We start from the raw sequence: 18,605 nt of genomic DNA, 5'->3' as shown, positions 1-18,605 counted from the left end.
GTGACTTCAGTGACCGCCTCTTTACCAGTAACTTTCACAATTGCCGCCCCTTTAACAGTTACTTTCACGGTGGCTGCCCTTTTAAAAGTGACTTTCACAGTGGCAGCCCCTTTAACGGTGACCGCCCGTTTAACAGTGACTTTCACAGTGACCGCCCCTTTAACAGTGACTTTCACAGTGACTGCCCCTTTAACAGTGACTTTCACAGTGACTGCCCCTTTAACAGTGACTGCCCCTTTAACAGTGACTGCCCCTTTAACAGTGACTGCCTGATGTACCTGTGTGCCAAATTTGGTGAAGATTGGTCCAGTCGTTTGGTCGCGCATAAAGAACGTCCAGACAGACGTCTAGACAGACAGAAACTAATTTTTATATATATGTCGCAGGGAAATGATGAAAATGGAGATTTTATCAAATCCCTAAGGGAAATGATGAAAATGGAGATTTGATCAAATCCCTAAGGGAAATTATGAAAATGGAGATTTGATCATATTTGGAGGTCAAGGATTTAAGAAGTGTTCTTGTAAACAATGTAAAACAAAAAGATGTGCCTGCAAAAAAAAAGTAACGTACTTTGTAACTCGAGATGCCACATATCAACGTGTTTTAATAAAAAATGAATGAACATTATTATTTATTAATTGCATTCACAAAAAATGTTAAAAATTTCACTAAAAATATCCTTTTTGTTTATAAAAAATATCAGCTTAAGTACCTATTTCTTACAATATTATTTCATATTATTATTATATTATCAAAAATATTAAACTTTTCACTAAAACAGTTAAGGGATTTGATGATGAAATCACTTACTTTCTTTAGGGAACATCATCTTCCGTGAATTGATCATCTCCCTTAGAGATTTGATCAAATCTCCATTTTCATCATTTCCCTGCGACATACATAAGAGATTGATAATGTTGGCCACTGTCTCTGTAATATGCACTTCATCGTGTTTTATTATGCCTGCGATTGCGCCCCCAGTGCCTCCTGGTCAGTGGGAAAATTGCCTTGTGTGAAACCGGTCCGTGGTTCAAAAAAGGTTGGAGACCACTGGTGTAAATTATCCAATAATCCCCTTATATAATACAGTCAATGCCAAAAATTTCAGTAATATTATATTCAATGAGTTTCTGGGAGGAAGAAATGTCATGAAGAGCTTATTTACAGTCCTATACATAATACATAATAAGTACATAATATAAAAATATAGACATACAAAGACTGGGAAAATACATGTCGGCAAACAACATAGATGATGTGTTCTGGATTTGGTCATTTCTGGGAATCATCAGATAAGGCAGAGCAAATTCAGACCCTTCAGAAAATGAAAACAGTGAATTCATAGGTTACTAAGGTCAACTCCCCCACTTTTCCTTTGCACTAGTTTTGACAAATCTCCCAGTGTCTCATAAAAAACTGTAAAAATCAAAGACGTCAGCACTGTCCATAGCAACTAATCATGTTTAAGGACTATTGGAAAAATATTTTATTTGCCTGATTGGTTGCTATGGGGTAACTGGTCCATAAAAGGTGTCAATGTTGCTAATAGCAACCAATAAGACTGGAAAATAAATCAAGCCGCTCACATTTTTTGTCATGGGCGACATTCGCACAGGTTTTAAATGCTACAGTGATCTACCATGTACAATATAATGTATACGCACTTATAGCTTGTCATCTATCTCCCAGATAAAGGCATCATTTTTAATTCCATCACACTTTAGTGTTGCATTTAAATAATGTTTCAATGATAGAACGCTCCTGGAGTTAAACATGAATCCTGAGCCCAGGCTTACACTGTCCGAGAATATCGAATCCTCATCATTTATAGGAAATACTCTGTTATTAAAATCCTTAGGTAACCTATAACTAAGGAAAAAAATCCCACTTGTAAAAAGTAAAATGGCAGAGACAATCCCCACAGAGATGGCGGCTCCAACTTCCTGCTTCTCAGGACTGGACGGCATGACAAATGTACTTGGAAAGACTATGCTGAAATTACTGACTACTGAGTGCATGTTCCAGGCCACAGGAATCATAACGGAAATGCTGGAAAGTAGGATTAGGATCCCGCCTGCTGTAAACCATTGAGGAATTACTGATATATCACTTGTACTTTGAAGGACATTTTTTAGTCCAATGACACATACCGCTTTCCCAGCTGCTCCAAGAATAATAGCCACTAACATGAGTCCTTGTGCCACAAATATTTCTCGTGGTACGAAGGAGTCAGTCACACTAAAAGGTTGACAGTACATGATTTCTAGGTTTGGGGACACCAAAACGTGACTGAAAAAGCAAGTCCTCCAGATACCAATCCAAGCAATGCCAGAAGTTATGTAGGTGGTGTTAGTTACATGCCACACTCTCCACTGTACAAGTCCTGTGGAAATGAAACTCAAAATCCAGCCCAAAGTCGAAATAGCAAATCCTGCAAGTTGAAGATTTGCTGTGTGGACCAGGTAGGGCATGACCTGGAGATCTTCAGCAGCCTGTCCACTCCAGAGTTACTTGTCACAGACATCTATATCCGGTCACTGAAGAATAAAATATAGATATAAATGTTAGATTTCAGGAGCCATGGTCAAGTGTTTAAAAGAACAAGCCAAGCTATCTGTCAAGGAGATCAACCTATTCGTGTTGGTCTTGCTTTCCTCTCCACCTCTACATGCTGTCCTCTGAATTGTCTTCAACAGACTCTACTGTTAAGAAGGTCGATGTTCATAATGTAGTTGCCAGGGAACTGGAAACAAGTCATCAGCATACGGTCAGCAATACACCCTATAGTAAACAAGATTAGCTATGCCGTCACCAGTACAAAAAACTGTCAGGCTACCTTGTGTATGAGGCTTAGGGCAGAGTCTAGTGAGATTTGTAAATCGTAATCTAAAATCTAAATTATTTTTGTTATAGAAATATAAACTGCCATATTGTAAATGAGCTTAATATTCCCGGAAAAATGTTTTTGGAATCATATTCACTATTCTGATCAATAACTGTTCATGTACCTTGTAAGAGACTTAATAAGCATATCATATTGTTACAATAATTACATTAATATTTGCATTTTTAAACATAAAATTTGAGTAAATAGTCAAACTGCATAAAAAGAGACATAGCTATTCAATATGATAAAAAAAAAAAAACATACAGTAGGTTTGCCTCTTAACACGTATATGGAATATTGTCTAAAAGTTTCAGCATATGTGTACAGGAAAGGGCTCATTCACACGGCCATTGTTCCGCCGTTCCGTGCATTGGGGGCCGTAATTTGTGGTTCTTAATGCACCATCCGGATGCAGACCGATTCAACTTATAAGGGTCCGTGATCCTTCCGCACCGCAAAAAAAATAGAACATATTCTATTTTTTTGTGGTGCGGAGGCACAGACAGAAACATAGTGCTTCTGTGGGGTTCCGTGCCTCCTTTCCGCACCCACCTTCTGGATTGCGGAGACATTCAAGTGAATGGGTCCTCATCCGTGATGCAGGGTGCGCACGGCCGGTGCCCGCATATTGCGGACCCGCTGTTTGCAGGCCGCAATACGGGCATGAGCCCTAAAAATAGCAGAACTGGACTGCAGAGGATGGCTGGCAAGTTAATTGAAGGGGTTTTCCAAGGAATGCTTAGGAAGGGTTATAAATAATCATTACTTACCTCACCAGTCCCCTACTCATTAGGGCCGGGAAGGTGGGTAATTATTGTTTGTTAACTCATGGCAATACATGGCATATTGTGCCCAACCTGCAAAATTATTAAACAAGCATACCATCTACAATAAAAAATACACTGACTAGAGAGTGGAGGTAAACGGAACTGATTTATTAAATAAATACCAAATACAACTTAAACTTCAACTTTTAAGAGCCCAGTCATAAACTCAGACTCCAATAATAAATATATATATATATATCTAAATCTCAGAGTCCATCCCATCACGGGACGACTATCATTACTTCACCCAACATCAATCACGGCCCCAAAAAACTTACCATACATAAGGGCGGGCGGGAGGGGCACACAGGATCCGGCTCCACAGGTAGGTTCAAGTCAAAGACAAGCCCAGCCTGCGGAGCACGGACACTTATAGCCCCCTCAGCATTCTACTACACCAATCAGCTGCCGTCTCCAGGGCTCCGCTAACCTTCACCCTAAACCCTGGGCTAACACAGGCTATAAATCCCACCAATAGCAGGATGCTCACTGGGCAGAATTATTCTTCTGCCCAGTGATCCCACAAAAGCGGGAAGCCCTTTTCCCGCCAAAATTGCCTCCCAATAACTAGTTATCACCGGGCAGACAATGCCACAGGACAAACAGCCATCAGGCAAATACCAGTATGGCCATGCGTCCCCCTCCATAATGTCCGGGGGCCCCTCATTCTAGTCATTTTTTGTGATTGTGATTGGCTGAGCAGTCATCTCCTGAGCATGACTTATTATTTTACACCGTTTTAATATAAAGGGGTTATTCCACAAAAAACATACTGCAATTTTCAAACCAGCACCTGGATCTGAATACTTTTGTAATTGTATGTAATTAAAAATGTAGTATAGCCAGTGAGCTGTTCAATAAATTGTATAGCGCCACCTGCTGTTTGTTGTTTTGCCTATTTCTCTGTCCACCTTAGCTAGGAAAACTGGGCTGTAATTGGTTGGCTGCTATGGACAATAAAAACATATTTTTTTACACAGTTTTTAAAAATTTCCATGTTTCATAATTTCCTGTAGACTATACCCACTGGCTGCAGCATTCTAGCCGACACATGCAGTTTTTATGTCATTTTTGGTCCAGCTGGGTTTTCTTTAGTCATCCACAGAAGAGAAAATAAAAAATAAATGAGAAAAATACTAAAGCTAGAATTACACATTCAGTTTTTTTTTTTATTATATATATATATATATATATATATATAAAAGAGGGGAGACATATAACCCTTTCCGTTTTGTATGATACCAACTTAAGGTCATGTTCACATGTTGCAGTCATATCCCATTTTATGCCACAATTTTACAGAACTGCAGAAAAGCCCAGTGATTTTATTGCAATTTTACTATGACAGCACAAAACACGAACGTTGTGTGATCTAAGTCCTGTTAAAATAAACTTTATTGTGCAGAGTTTACACACTTTGCTCTCGCCTGATAAGGCACCTTCCATACTGACAGGAATAGCTGAGTGATTAGCAAGTGACATTTACCATAGAAGCAGAGTGACCTGATCACCTGCTTAGGGCAGGTAACAATATACGACGGTTACTACCGGTTTGTCGGGTGTGGCTTTACATAGAGATGTATGTTACAAGCAACTGTGTCTATGGTGACGTCTTCAAGGGGAAAGACATTAGCACGGTATGACAGTGGTATGTTATACATGCTCTGGTGACAGGGCCCTGTACCCGGAGCCCTAATATTCTTCCTAGTGAATATTATTTCTAGTGAATACTAACCAATTCCTGGTGCACTGTGACCATGTAAATGTTTCACAAATGCAAAGTAATAGAAATGCTTAGAATGCATAGATTCTACAGCCACCAAAGATGGAGCATGGTAGCTTATTGCATACTGTCATATTATTGAGTTAGGCTTCTGTCACCCCCCTAAAGTCATTATTATTTTTTTGGCTCCTTAAAATCCTTATGCTGCGATTTATCAATATATAGGGCTCTTACTCATTTTCGTTCAGTAGTTTCTTCAAAAAATGGACTTTTATAATATGTAAATTACCTCTCTACCAGCAAGTAGGGTGGTACTTGCTGGTAGCAGCCGCATCCTCCTTTCATAATGACGCCCCCTCCTCATGTTGATTGACAGGGCCAGCGAACGCGCTCGTCCTCTGGCTGGCCTTGTCTGCGTTCAAAATCTCGCGCCTGCGCCATACCGGTCTTCAGTCGGTGCAGGCGCACTGAGAGGAGGACGCTCGCTTGGCCGCTCCTTCCTCAATGCGCCTGCGCCGATGACGTCACATCTACACCCAGCGCAGGCGCACTGAGGAAGGAGCGGCAGAGCGAGCGTCCTTCTCTCAGTGCGCCTGCGCCGACTGAAGACCGGTATGGCGCAGGCGCGAGATTTTGAACGCAGACAGGGCCAGCCAGAGGACGAGCGCGTTCGCTGGCCCTGTCAATCAACATGAGGAGGGGGCGTCATTATGAAAGGAGGATGCGGCTGCTACCAGCAAGTAACCGCCCTACTTGCTGGTAGAGAGGTAATTTACATATTATAAAAGTCCATTTTTTGAAGAAACTACTGAACGAAAATGAGTTTTTTGAAGAAACTACTGAACGAAAATGAGTAAGAGCCCTTTATATTGATAAATCGCAGCATAAGGATTTTATGGAGCCCAAAAAAATAATATGACTTGTATGCAATGAGGTCCTTAGCTCCCTCTACTGGTGGCTGCAGGCAGTGAATTAGCCAGAATCTGTCACCAGCAACCTCTTCATCCCACTGTCTGCAGAGATACATTGCTGGTTTTCTTTTTTTTTTCTTTTGTGGATCCAAGGCACCATTCTCGAGATATGATAATGTTCTTAATGTGCAAATTATTTGTTTGGTGCCACAAAGGTGACATCATTGCTCTCGTTGTACCCAAGGTCCTTTCTGTGGCCAGTTCCTTCCACACTGCTTTTATTAACAGGGTTAGGCAGTAGCAAAGCAGCCAGGGAGGTTCTGGCCACAGAAAGAAGGCAGGAAGCACCACTATTAAAAATCTCAATTTTAAAAAGTAAGTATGCGGTTTGCCATCATTTACATCTTCTGCGTCTAGAGGAAGGTTTCTACACAAACATAGAAGAGGATTCTTTACAATAAGAGCAGTGAGACTATGGAACTCTCTGCCTGAGGAGGTGGTGATGGTGAGTTCTAGGGCTAGAGCAAACAATTATTTTAGAAATTGAGTATTCTACCGATCATTTTTACGATTCATCGAGTACTCTAATAAGAAAAAATGAATTAATAGACTGTTTTCCTTTATAAAAACTCATCAGACCCCCTGCCATCAGTCCCCAACACCCTTCATTCCCCCTGTGCGATCAGCCCAAGTGCATCAGTTCCCCCCAGTGCCTTCAGCTCCACTCCCCCAGTGCCATCAGCTCTACCCCACACCAGTGCCATCAGCTCCACTCCCCCAGTGCCATCAGCTCTACCCACTCAGTGCATCAGCTCTCCCCCACCCTAGCATCATCAGCTTCACTCCCCCAGTGACTTCAGCTCTCCCCACCCAGTGCCATCAACTCTTCCCCACCCCAGTGCCATCAGATTCGCTCCCCCAGTGCCATTAGCTTTCCCCCACCCCAGTGCCATCAGCTCTCCCCCACCCCAGTGCCATCAGCTCTCCCCCACCCCAGTGCCATCAGCTCTCCCCCACCACAGAGCTATCAGCTCTTCCCCACCCCAGTGCCTTCAGCTTTCCCCTACCCCAGTGCCATCAGCTCTCCCCCACCCCAGTGCCATCAGCTCTCCCCCCACCACAGAGCTATCAGCTCTTCCCCACCCCAGTGCCTTCAGCTTTCCCCCACCCCAGTGCCATCAGCTCTCCCCCTTGTGCCATCATCTCTCCCCCCTTGTGTCATAGTCTCTGCTCCCCCTTGTGTCAGTCTCTGCTCCCCTCGTGCCCTCCTGCCCCTCCTCCTGACATCCGGAGTGCACAGCTTCATTGGTTGCTATGACGCTGTACACTCCGGGGGCCAGGCCATAGTCATGCCCCCACCCCCTCTGTGTCACCAATTTATGTTTCCAGCAGGGGCGCCGCCGACACTCCATCGTTCCGTGCTCCTCTGGGCGTCAGGTCACGGCAGTCGTCAGGAGGTCAGAGCAGCGCGGGACCATGGACGTGCTGTGGAGTGTCCGGAGGCCCCCTGCTAGAAAGGTGAGTATTCCAAGTGCATTGCGGGCTAGCGGGAGACCACGGAGCAGGAGTAATAGCAAGCGCTTCACTCCCGCTCCGTGGTCATGTGACACAAACGAATCCTCGATGCAAAAAGTTTGCATCGCGTTTATTTTTTTTGTGTCAAATTACTTGATTTAATCGAGTACTTGTTGCAGCCCTAGTGAGTTCACTAAAAGAGTTCAAGAGGGGTGTATTTCTGGAGGGTAATAATAATACATGTTATAGCTACTAGAGATCGTTGATCCAGGGAGTTATTCTGATTGCCTGATTGGAGTTGGGAAGAAATTTTTTTCCCCTAAAATGAGAAAAATTGGCTTCTACCTCACAGTTTTTTTTTGCCTTCCTCTGACTCAACTTGCAGGATAACAGGCCGAACTGGATGGACAAATGTCTTTTTTTCACACTTACAAACTATAGGGGTCATTTATCAAACTGGTGTAAGTACAACTGGCATAGTTGCCCATAGCAACCAATCAGATTCCACCTTTCATTTTGGAAAATGAAAGGTGGAATCTGATTGGTTGCTATGGGCAACTAAGCCAGTTCTACTTTATACCAGTTTGATAAATGACCCCATATATTTCTATGTTACTATATTTATGCATGCGCCTACAGCAACGGTGAATTGTGATCTGCACCTGGCAACCATTTGTAACCATGGAGATGATGGTCGCCGTGCAGTGCTGCGCCAAATCTAGAATAGGGTCCCATTCAAAGAGGCAACCTTGTCGCGGTGAGTGGGCCTATGCTTTTTGATCAAATTGTATACTAATGCCTCATGTCTAGCATGCAGCATAGGGGTAGGTATACGATAAATTACGCTGAGAAGCAATGTTTATTATGCTGAGAAGCAGTTAGATAAAAGCATAGTATTGAGGATGTGCGATCCAGTTCTGTTTCTTGTATTTATACATATATTTATAAAATATATGTACAAAAAATATACAGGAGACTATACAACCTGCAATATAGTTCCCCATTATACACTGGTGATAACGCTGGTGGTTTTCCATAGAGGTCAGTGGGGAGGCAGAAAACCACATGCAAAAACTCTCAATCTAAATGACAAAACCACAACTAAAAATGACCAGTTTTCACGTACTGATTATGATACTGATAAACCACTGCAGAGCAGATTTTGCCATGCTGTGAACCTAGCCTAAAGGTGCTTACAGCTTTCAGTAGTCATTTACTTTTAAGAATCCATCTAATCCCATTTTAGATCTGACCACGTCCTGAGGTAGAATATTCTACAGATTTACAGCACTTTCAGTAGAGAACACATACATCGAAGTCTATGGGTCCATGAAAACCACAGATAGAACACAGATGGTATCAGTGGTTTTCATGGATCATTGGTAGGAGATGCTCTGGAAATCTTCTAGCAGTGCACATGGTACACGGATGATACACGGAGGGCAAAAAACGGACAAAGGATCAACAATGGACCCTTGAAAGACCTCATCACAGATGAAACGTTGGCTTTTTTTTCCATTGATACCAAACAGATTATGACAAGTGAATAAGAAATAATGCATAGGATTTTCCATGCATCTGGGTTTGTTTCATTTCTTGTCTAAAGATTGTTGAGCACGATAAAGTCTCCTTTCTTATGAACTTTTTTTATCATTGAGTAAATATTCCTGTACTGTATAGTTCAGCTTCAGATAAGTGGCACAATCGTGTACTTATCTTGCTGTGTTTGCACTGTGCATTAATTCACTGCATTTCATGTTTAAAGGGGTTGTCTCACTTCAGCAAGTGGCACTTACCATGTAGAGAAAGTTAATACAAGCCACTTACCACTGTGTTGTGATGGTCCATATCGCCTCCTTCATATTATGCACTGCTTGTTTCCCTGGTTACGACTACCCTGCAGTCGAGCAGTGCTGGTCGCGCTTACACAGCTGGCCTCTCTGGTCACTGGAACCCAGGAGTGCACATAGGCTGGGGCTTTTTCCTATAGTGTTCAAGCACGCCCACTACTGATGGATTGCGGGGTGGTTGTAACCATGGAAACGAGAAGCGTATAATGTAATGGAAAAATTTATCAAGCCAGCAAAGGAAGCAATATGGACAATACATTAGTAAGTGCCTTGTATTAACTTTCTCTACATGATCAATGCCATTTGCTGAAGTGAGATAACCCCTTTAAGTACTGTATCTCACATTGCATACATGCAGTTAACTGGCTGCAGCTTTTACAACTATAATCCCCAGTGGCCTACCTGGCATTGCCTAGCCTAAATGGGGCTTTGAATTTCACTGATGACAAGAACAGCTATAGAGATGAGCGAAGTCTTGAAAAATTTGATACGACAGCTTCGCCGAAGTTCGCCAAGAAATTCAATTAGTCAAAAATGAATTTGTCACGAATCGCTATAAATCAAGTATGCCCAGGCCAATCTGCTTTAGGCCCCTTTCACACGGGCGAGTTTTCCGCGCGGGTGCAATGCGTGAGGTGAACGCATTGCACCCACACTGAATTCAGACCCATTCATTTCTATGGGGCTGTGCACATCAGCGGTGATTTTCACGCATCACTTGTGCGTTGCGTGAAAATCGCAGCATGCTCTATATTGTGCGTTTTTCACGCAACGCAGGCCCCATAGAAGTGAATGGGGCTGCGTGAAAATCGCAAGCATCCGCAAGCAAGTGTGGATGCGGTGTGATTTTCTCGCATGGTTGCTAGGAGACGATCGGGATGGGGACCCGATCTTTATTATTTTCCCTTATAACATGGTTATAAGGGAAAATAATAGCATTCTTAATACAGAATGCTAAGTAAATTAGGGATAGAGGGGTTAAAAAAAAGAAAAAATTATTAAACTCACCTTATCCACTTTTTTCGCTGCCCGGCTTCTCTTCTTTCTTCTTTTTTGATGAGCTGGGAGAAAAGGACCTTTGGTGACGTCACTGTGCACATCACATGGTCCATCACATGATCCATCACCACAATGAGTTTAATTATATTATTTATTTTTTAACCCCTCCATCCCTAATTTCTGTGAAGTCGTCCGGGTTCGGGTACCAAACATGCAGATTTTTCTCACTCGCTTTTAAAACGCATTAAAACGCTTTGCACTCACGCGGAAAAATTGCTCATTTTCCCGCGATGCACCCCCAAACTAGAAGAATGGTCAGAACTCTGGCAACTGAAATTTAATGTGGATAAGTGCAAGATAATGCACCTGGGGCGTAAAAACCCAAGGGCAGAATATAGAATATTTGACACAGTCCTGACCAGTCCCTAGGAAAGGGATTTAGGAGTAATTATTTCAGAAGACTTAAAGGTGGGAAGACAATGTAATAGGGCAGCACGAAATGCCAGCAGAATGCTTGGATGTATAGGGAGAGGTATAAGCAGTAGAAAGAGTGAAGTGCTTATGCCGCTGTACAGAACACTGGTGAGACCTCACTTGGAGTATTGTGCGCAGTACTGGAGGCCATATCTCCAGAAGGATATAGATACTCTAGAGAGAGTTCAGAGAAGAGCTACTAAACTAGTACATGGATTGCAGGATAAAACTTACCAGGAAAGGTTAAAAGACCTTAACATGTATAGCTTGGAAGAAAGAAGAGACAGAGGGGATATGATAGAAACTTTTAAATACATAAAGGGAATCAACTCGGTAAAGGAGGAGAGCATATTTAAAATAAGAAAAACTACCACAAGAGGACACAGTTTTAAATTAGAGGGGCAAAGGTTTAAAAGTAATATAAGGAAGTATTACTTTACTGAGAGAGTAGTGGATGCATGGAATAGCCTTCCTGCAGAAGTGGTAGCTGCAAATACAGTGAAGGGGTTTAAGCATGCATGGGATAGGCATAAGGCCATCCTTCATATAAGATAGGGCCAGGGGCTATCCATAGTATTCAGATATATTGGGCAGACTAGATGGGCCAAATGGTTCTTATCTGCCGACACATTCTATGTTTCTATGTTTCTATGTTTCCTATCCGGCCCTCACACGTGACGCCCGTGTGAAAGAGGCCTTAGGATACGGCCACACGGAGTGGGCGTGTTGAAGCCATGCTGCAATGAAGAACTGAGTAGCCAATTAGCCCGTAGCTGCCTTTCATTTAATAATGAAGACCGCACTGTATAGTCCTTCTTCATTGTTAATAACCGCTTGGCACCTTTAAACAGGCATTGTTGCTGGAATGGGGTTTGGCTGGTTAGGTGGGGACACAAGATGCATATTATCGCTGTTCTTGCCTGCAATCTCCTGCAGGCTATTTGACAGTAAACATTAAATATTATTCAGCTCTGGCATATCCACTTCTCCAACTCCTACGCTCTCCTGCCCAACAGGTGGGAGCCCTTCTTCTACCATCTGCTTTTCCTCCTTTTCCCCATAATCTAATATCGATGAGAATATGTCATTTAGGAACATCCAGCTCCTCCTCTCTCTGCATCTTGCTGACTTTTCTAGGACATGGAGACTTTGAAGTATGATTTGGAAGAAGTAAAGCCAGCAAAAGATGAGGATGGCCATCATTAAGACCTGGCCCCCCGAAAGGGAGCAGACTGGATGGTATTGGTTGGCACGCTGGCAGTGGAATAATAAAGTCTTCCATCTTATTGGTATTGAATTACATATTTTAGTAAATTTAGGAATAAATAAAACTTATGCAGCATAAGTCTCACTGCACTCTCACTGTACACTCCCTTCTCCAATACTTTTCTATTAATCATTTCAGCAACACTGTCCCTAGAGCATGAACGCTTGCCGCTTCTCTCCCTATGCTCAGCTCACAGGACAATGGCGGAGATGGGATGAGGGTTTTGTATGGCTGTTACATCACAGGGGATGGCTATCTGCAGATTGAATAGCTGCAAGGCATTATGGGTGATCTTGTGTTTCCAGGATTGTCTCCTCTACACTTAGTTTTGCTTTTAACATGTGCAGCCGCCATTTTCGGAAAACCTGATTCGTTACCACAAAGCTCGAAGAAATTCGGATTCGTTTTTAAATCTTCCGAATCTTCCTAATCCTAAACTTCGGACCAAATTCCACTTCAAATGCTTCACTTTGCTCAACACTAAATGGCTACCATCCAGATATATAGCAGTATATAGAAAGTCATGGTGACAATCTGGATTCTGTCGGCAGCTCCAACATAAAACAATATTACATAAAAATAGCAATAATTAACAAATGTCTGCAATTTCTCGAATGTCTGTTTTACTAATATAGGGTTATTTTTAATATTTGGATGGAAAAAAAAAGGTCACACACGCTAATATTTCATTGGACCGCCTTTAGCTTTGATTACAGCACACATTCGCTGTGGCATTGTTTCGATAAGCTTCTGAAATGTAACAAGATTTATTTCCATCCAATGTTGCATACATTTTTCACCAAGATCTTGCATTGATGATGGTAAAGTCTGACTGCTGCGCAAAGCCTTCTCCAGCACATCCCAAAGATTCTCAATGGGGTTAAGGTCTGGACTTTGTGGTGGCCAATCCATGTGTGAAAATGATGTCTCATGCTCCCTGAACCACTCTTTCACAATTTGAGCCCGATGAATCCTGGAATTGTCATCTGGGAATATGCCCATGCCATCAGGGAAGAAAAAATCCATTGATGGAATAACCTGGTCATTCAGTATGTTCAGGTAGTCAGCCGACCTCATTCTTGGAACACATACTGACCTGACCAACTGCAGCAACCCCAGATCATAGCATTGCCCCCACAGGCTTGTACAGTAGGCACTAGGCATGATGGGTGCATCACTTCATCTGCCTCTCTTCTTACCCTGATGCGCCCATCACTCTGGAACAGGGTAAATCTTGACTCATCAGACCACATGACCTTCTTCCATTGCTCCAGAATCCAATCTTTATGCTCCCTAGCAAATTGAAGCCTTTTTTTCTGGTTTGCTTCACTGATTAGTTGTTTTCTTACAGCTACACAGCTGTTCAGTCGAAATCCCTTGAGTTCCCTTTGCATTGTGCTCTTACTTTCCCTATTAAATATAGCCCCGAGTTCTACTGTTGTTTTTCTTCGATTTGATTTCACCAAACGTTTAAGTGATCGCCGATCACGATCATTCAGGATTTTTTTCCCGCCACATTTCCTACTAGAATGTGATGGGTCCCCACTATCCTTCCAGTTTTAATAATGTGTTGGACAGTTCTTAACCCAATTTTAGTAGTTTCTGCAATCTCCTTAGATGTTTTCTCTGCTTGATGCATGCCATTGATTTGACCCTTCTCAAACAGACTAACATCTTTTCCACGACCACGATATGTGTCTTTCAACATGGTTGTTTAAGAAATAAGAAGCAACTCATTGCACCAGTTGGGGTTAAATAACTTATTGCCAGCTGAAAGATAATCGCCTATGCAGTAATTATCCAATAGGAGGCTCATAACTATTTGCTTAGTTAAATCCAGGTGGCAACTTTTTTTTTGGACAGGCAGTGTATATTTGACTTTAGAAAAATGTAACAGCAGAAAAAGCACCCCACAATTTGTTACCCAGTTTCCCTGAATACGGCAACACCCTATATGTGGTCATAAACTGCTGTATGGGCACACCGCAGGGCTCTGAAGGAAAGGAGTAACATATGATGTTTGGAGGGAAGATTTTACTGGAATGGTTTTTGGGTGCCATGTCACATATGAAGAGACTCTAAGGTACCCCTAAAAAGTGACCCGATTTTGTGAACTACACACCATAAGGAATATTTCAAGGAGTTTAGTGAGCTCTTTGGTCTAACAGGCGTTTCATAGAAATTAGAAACCCTTGGCCGTGAAAATGAAAAAAAAAAAATAATTCTAGTAAAATGTTGGTTTAGCCCCAGATTTTTCATTTTCGCAAGGAATAACAAGAAAAAATCACTCCACAATGTTACTCATTTCTCCTGAATATGGAAATACCTCCTTATGTGGTCGTAAACTGCTGTTTGGGCACACTACATGGTACAGAAGAGAAAGAGCACCATGTGCATTTGAGACCTACCGTAGTTTGGTGATTTTTACAGCACTGGCCGACAACTGTAGAAGCTCTGAGGTGAAATAAAAAAAAAAATCCCCAAAATTGACACCATTTTAGAAACCACACCCCTCATACTATTTACCAATGGGTGTAGTGAGCATTTTGACCCCACAGGCATCTGGAAAAATAGATTTACAGCAGATGGTGCAAAGTGAAAATTGAAATTTTTCCACAGATATGCCATTTCAATGCCCAATATGTTGTGCCCAGTGTGTGCCAGTGTGAAAAGGCAAGCCCTTTTATTATTATACCGTGCTTCCTGGTTTTATAAACACCCTACTTGTGGCCTTATCCTTTTGTTTAAATGTATGAGAGGACCCACGAGTAAAAGGGCACAATGCACATTTTGAAGCCCAATGTGGTGATTTAGGCATCTTGTGCTGACAACTGTAGAGGCTCTGGGGTGCAATAATAAAAGGAACCCCAAAAAAATGACCCTATTTCGGAAACTACACCCCTCAAAGTATTTATTAAGACATGCGGTGATCATTTTGACCCCACTGGTATTTTGCATAAATTAATGGATCATGGAAGTGAAAAATACAAGTTTTTCACAAATATGGTAGTTCTGTGCCCAATATACTGTGCCCAGTGTGCGCCATGTGAGACACATGTCCTTTAAATTGTTAGGCGGATTCTACTGGGTGCTGAAATGCCATAAATCTGGATGTAAACTGCTGTTTGGATGCGCTTCAGGTTTCAGAGGGGAAAGACCAGCTTAGGCTTCTACAGCGCAGAGTTTGATGGATTGGTTTATGGGCGCGTGTTGCTATTGAACAGCCTCTGGGGTACAAGTACAGTCATTTTCTGAGAACCATAAGGTTATTTTTCTCTCAGTGAGGCTACATGCAGACGGCCGTTGTTTTGGTCCGCATCCGAGCCGCAGTTTTGGTGGACCCATTCACTTCAATGGGGCCCCAAAAGATGCGGACAGCACTCTGTGTGCTGTCTGCATCCATTGCTCCGTTCTGTGGCCCCGCCAAAAAAAGAAAACATGTCCTATTCTTGTCCGCGCTTTGCAGACAAGAATAGGCAGTTATATTAAAGGCTATCCATGCCATTCCGCAAATTGCGGAACGCACACAGACGCCATCCGTGTTTTGCGGATCTGCGATTTGCGGACCGCAAAACACACAACGGTCGTGTGCATGTAGCCTGAAGCTGTGAGAGGTCTTATTTTTTTTGAGGGATGAGTTGCCATTATCATTAGTTCTATTTTGGGGTACATACAAACTTTTGAATCACTTTTTGAATCATTTTGCTTTTTGGGAAGCAGGATAAAGAAAAGTCAACAACTCTGCCATTGCTTTTTGGGTTTTGTCATTGTGGTGTCCAGTGTGAAAAATGACACATTATCTTTGTTCTGCTGGTCAGTACAATTACAGAGATACCAATATTTTGACATTTTACCACTTTTACACAAAGCATTTTTGAAAAAAAAAAACATTTTTGCTTTGCCATTTTCTGAATTCCATATTATTTTAATCTTTCTGCTGATGGTCTTGTGTGAGGGCTCGTTTTTTGCAGGATTAGTTGTCATTTTTATTGGTACCATTTTGGGTTACTTTTTGATCACTCTATATTGATCTTTTTTTATCACTTTTTGATCACTCTATATTACACTTTTTGTGAGCGAGGCGAGGTTACCAATAAATGGCTGTTTTGGCACAGTTTCTATTTTTTAGTGTTCACCGGACAGGGTAGATCATGTGATATTTTTTATAGAGCAGTTCATTATGGACACAGTGATACCTAATATGTCTACTTTTTCAGCTTTACACAATAAATGCATTTTTGAAAAAAAATCATGTTTTAGTGTTTCCATTTTGAGAGCCATATTTCTTTTCATTTTTCTGCCAATTGTTTTGTGTAGGTGTTCATTTTTTGCTGGGTGAGTTGACATTTTCATTGGTACTATTTTGGGGTACATATGACTTTTTGATTGCTCGATATTATGCTTTTTGTGAGGTGACTAAATAAATGACTGTTCTGGCACTGTTTAAATTTTTTTTTTTCACAGTGTTCACCTGAGTAGATCAAAAAGATATTTTTATAGAGCAGGTTGTTATGGATGTAGCGATACCTAATATGTCTATTTTTTTCAGTTTTACACAATAAAAATCATGTTTTTGTGTCACCATTTTCTGAAAGACCTATTTTTCATTTTTCTGCTGATCGTCTTGTGTCTAGTTTTTTGAGGGATGAAATGGTGTTTTCATTGGTACCATTTGTGGATATATAGGCCTCTTTGATCACTGGATATTACTCTTTTTGTGAAGTGAGGTAACAAAAAATGGGTTTTTGGTTAAAAAAAATTTTTTAACAGCGTTCACTGGACAGGGTAGATCATGTGATATTTTTAGAGCCAGTCGCTACAGATGCGGTGATACCAAATATGTCTACTTTTTTTATTAATTGAAAATAGCTTGATGCAGAAAAAAAGGCCCTTTTTTGTATTTGAATTTTTTTTTTTTTACCTTTTTTTACTTTTTATTTTTATGCTACTATGGGACAAATTTGAGGGTCTGAACCCTGTCTCAATACAGTACAATACATGGTGTATTCCACTGACTTGACAGTCAGTGTGTTACACCAACAATGTACCGACGAGACCCAGAAAGAAAGAAGCCTTTAAAATTATTTTAAAAAAATCTAAAAATTCTAAATTAATATGAAAAAATAAACAAAAAATATAAACATTATAGGCATCACTGCATGCGAAAACGCCGGTACTATTTTGTCACTTCACCTCATCCCAGAAATTGAATAAAAAGTGATCAAAAGTTATAAACAATCCAAATAAAAAATATAGATTGTCCCACAAAAAATGAACCATCACACAGCTCAGTAGACATAAAAATAAAAAGTTATTGGGTTCAGAATATGGCAGTGCAAAGAAATAAATAGTTTTTTCCAAAGTTTTTTTTTTTTCAGTATCATTAAACGCAAGAAAAACAATATAAATGCGGTATCATTGAAATCATACTGACCTGGAGAATGAAGGTAAAAGGCCAGTTTTACCACATAGGAAACTGTAAAAACAAAACCCATAAAACTGTCGCAGAATTGTGTTTTTTTTTTTTATTCTAATTCAACCCCATTTGAAATTTTTCAAAGCTTCCCAGTACATCGTATGCAATATTAAACGGTGCCATTAGGAAGTGGAACTTGTCCAAAAAAAAACAAGCCCTCAAATGGCTATATGAATGGAAAAATATAAAAAAAATTATGGCTCTGGTAAGGCTGGGGGTAAAAAACTAAAATAAAAAAAATGGAAAATGGCCCTGTCCTGAAGGGGTTAAGGTTGCAGAACACAAAACAGCAAACTATCTTCAGGCCATTATATTGACACATTTGGATTCTGTTTATTGAATGAAATCTAACATGAATATCAAGCCGGGCCATGTGCGCCATTTTGATTGAAAATCCATATACTTCATAATACTATTGGTAATATCGAAATTTCCATTCCCTTATGTTGTACATTTGACATTTGTGGCAAAATACCATAACCAGAACTAAAAATACACAAATATGAATACTATATCATACCTAATAACATAAATTATAGTCATCTGGTTAGGTGTACACAAAGGTACTTGTCCACCCTGCATATTTGGCCGAATCTCCACTAGACCCCATTATAGTCAATGGGGCTGGTGAGCATTCCGGTAACATCCAGCAATGGCGGATCCAGAGAGCTGC

At 41.2% G+C, this 18,605-nt stretch overlaps 1 protein-coding gene across 2 annotated transcripts; it reads right to left on the bottom strand.

The window, feature by feature from the left end:
* Positions 1 to 1,235: 1,235 nt before the first annotated feature.
* On the bottom strand, positions 1,236 to 17,931 carry CLDN34 (claudin 34). Of its 2 annotated transcripts, none has more exons than XM_040421833.1 (2): positions 17,891 to 17,931; positions 1,236 to 2,540 (listed from the first exon to the last, which is right to left on the bottom strand). In XM_040421833.1, exon 2 carries the CDS (start codon positions 2,472 to 2,474, stop codon positions 1,668 to 1,670), a length of 807 nt encoding a protein of 268 aa, XP_040277767.1. In that variant the 5' UTR covers positions 2,475 to 2,540; positions 17,891 to 17,931; the 3' UTR covers positions 1,236 to 1,667. The 2 variants fall into 2 exon arrangements, with proteins under 2 accessions (XP_040277767.1, XP_040277766.1); XM_040421832.1 differs by lacking the exon at positions 17,891 to 17,931 and adding an exon at positions 2,635 to 2,697.
* Between the last annotated feature and the right edge of the window lie 674 nt (positions 17,932 to 18,605).

This window comes from Bufo bufo, chromosome 3, assembly GCF_905171765.1.
Source record: "Bufo bufo chromosome 3, aBufBuf1.1, whole genome shotgun sequence".
NCBI lineage: Eukaryota > Metazoa > Chordata > Amphibia > Anura > Bufonidae > Bufo > Bufo bufo.
Note: the sequence above shows the minus strand (reverse complement) of the source record. Positions and strands in the feature narration are given on the sequence as shown.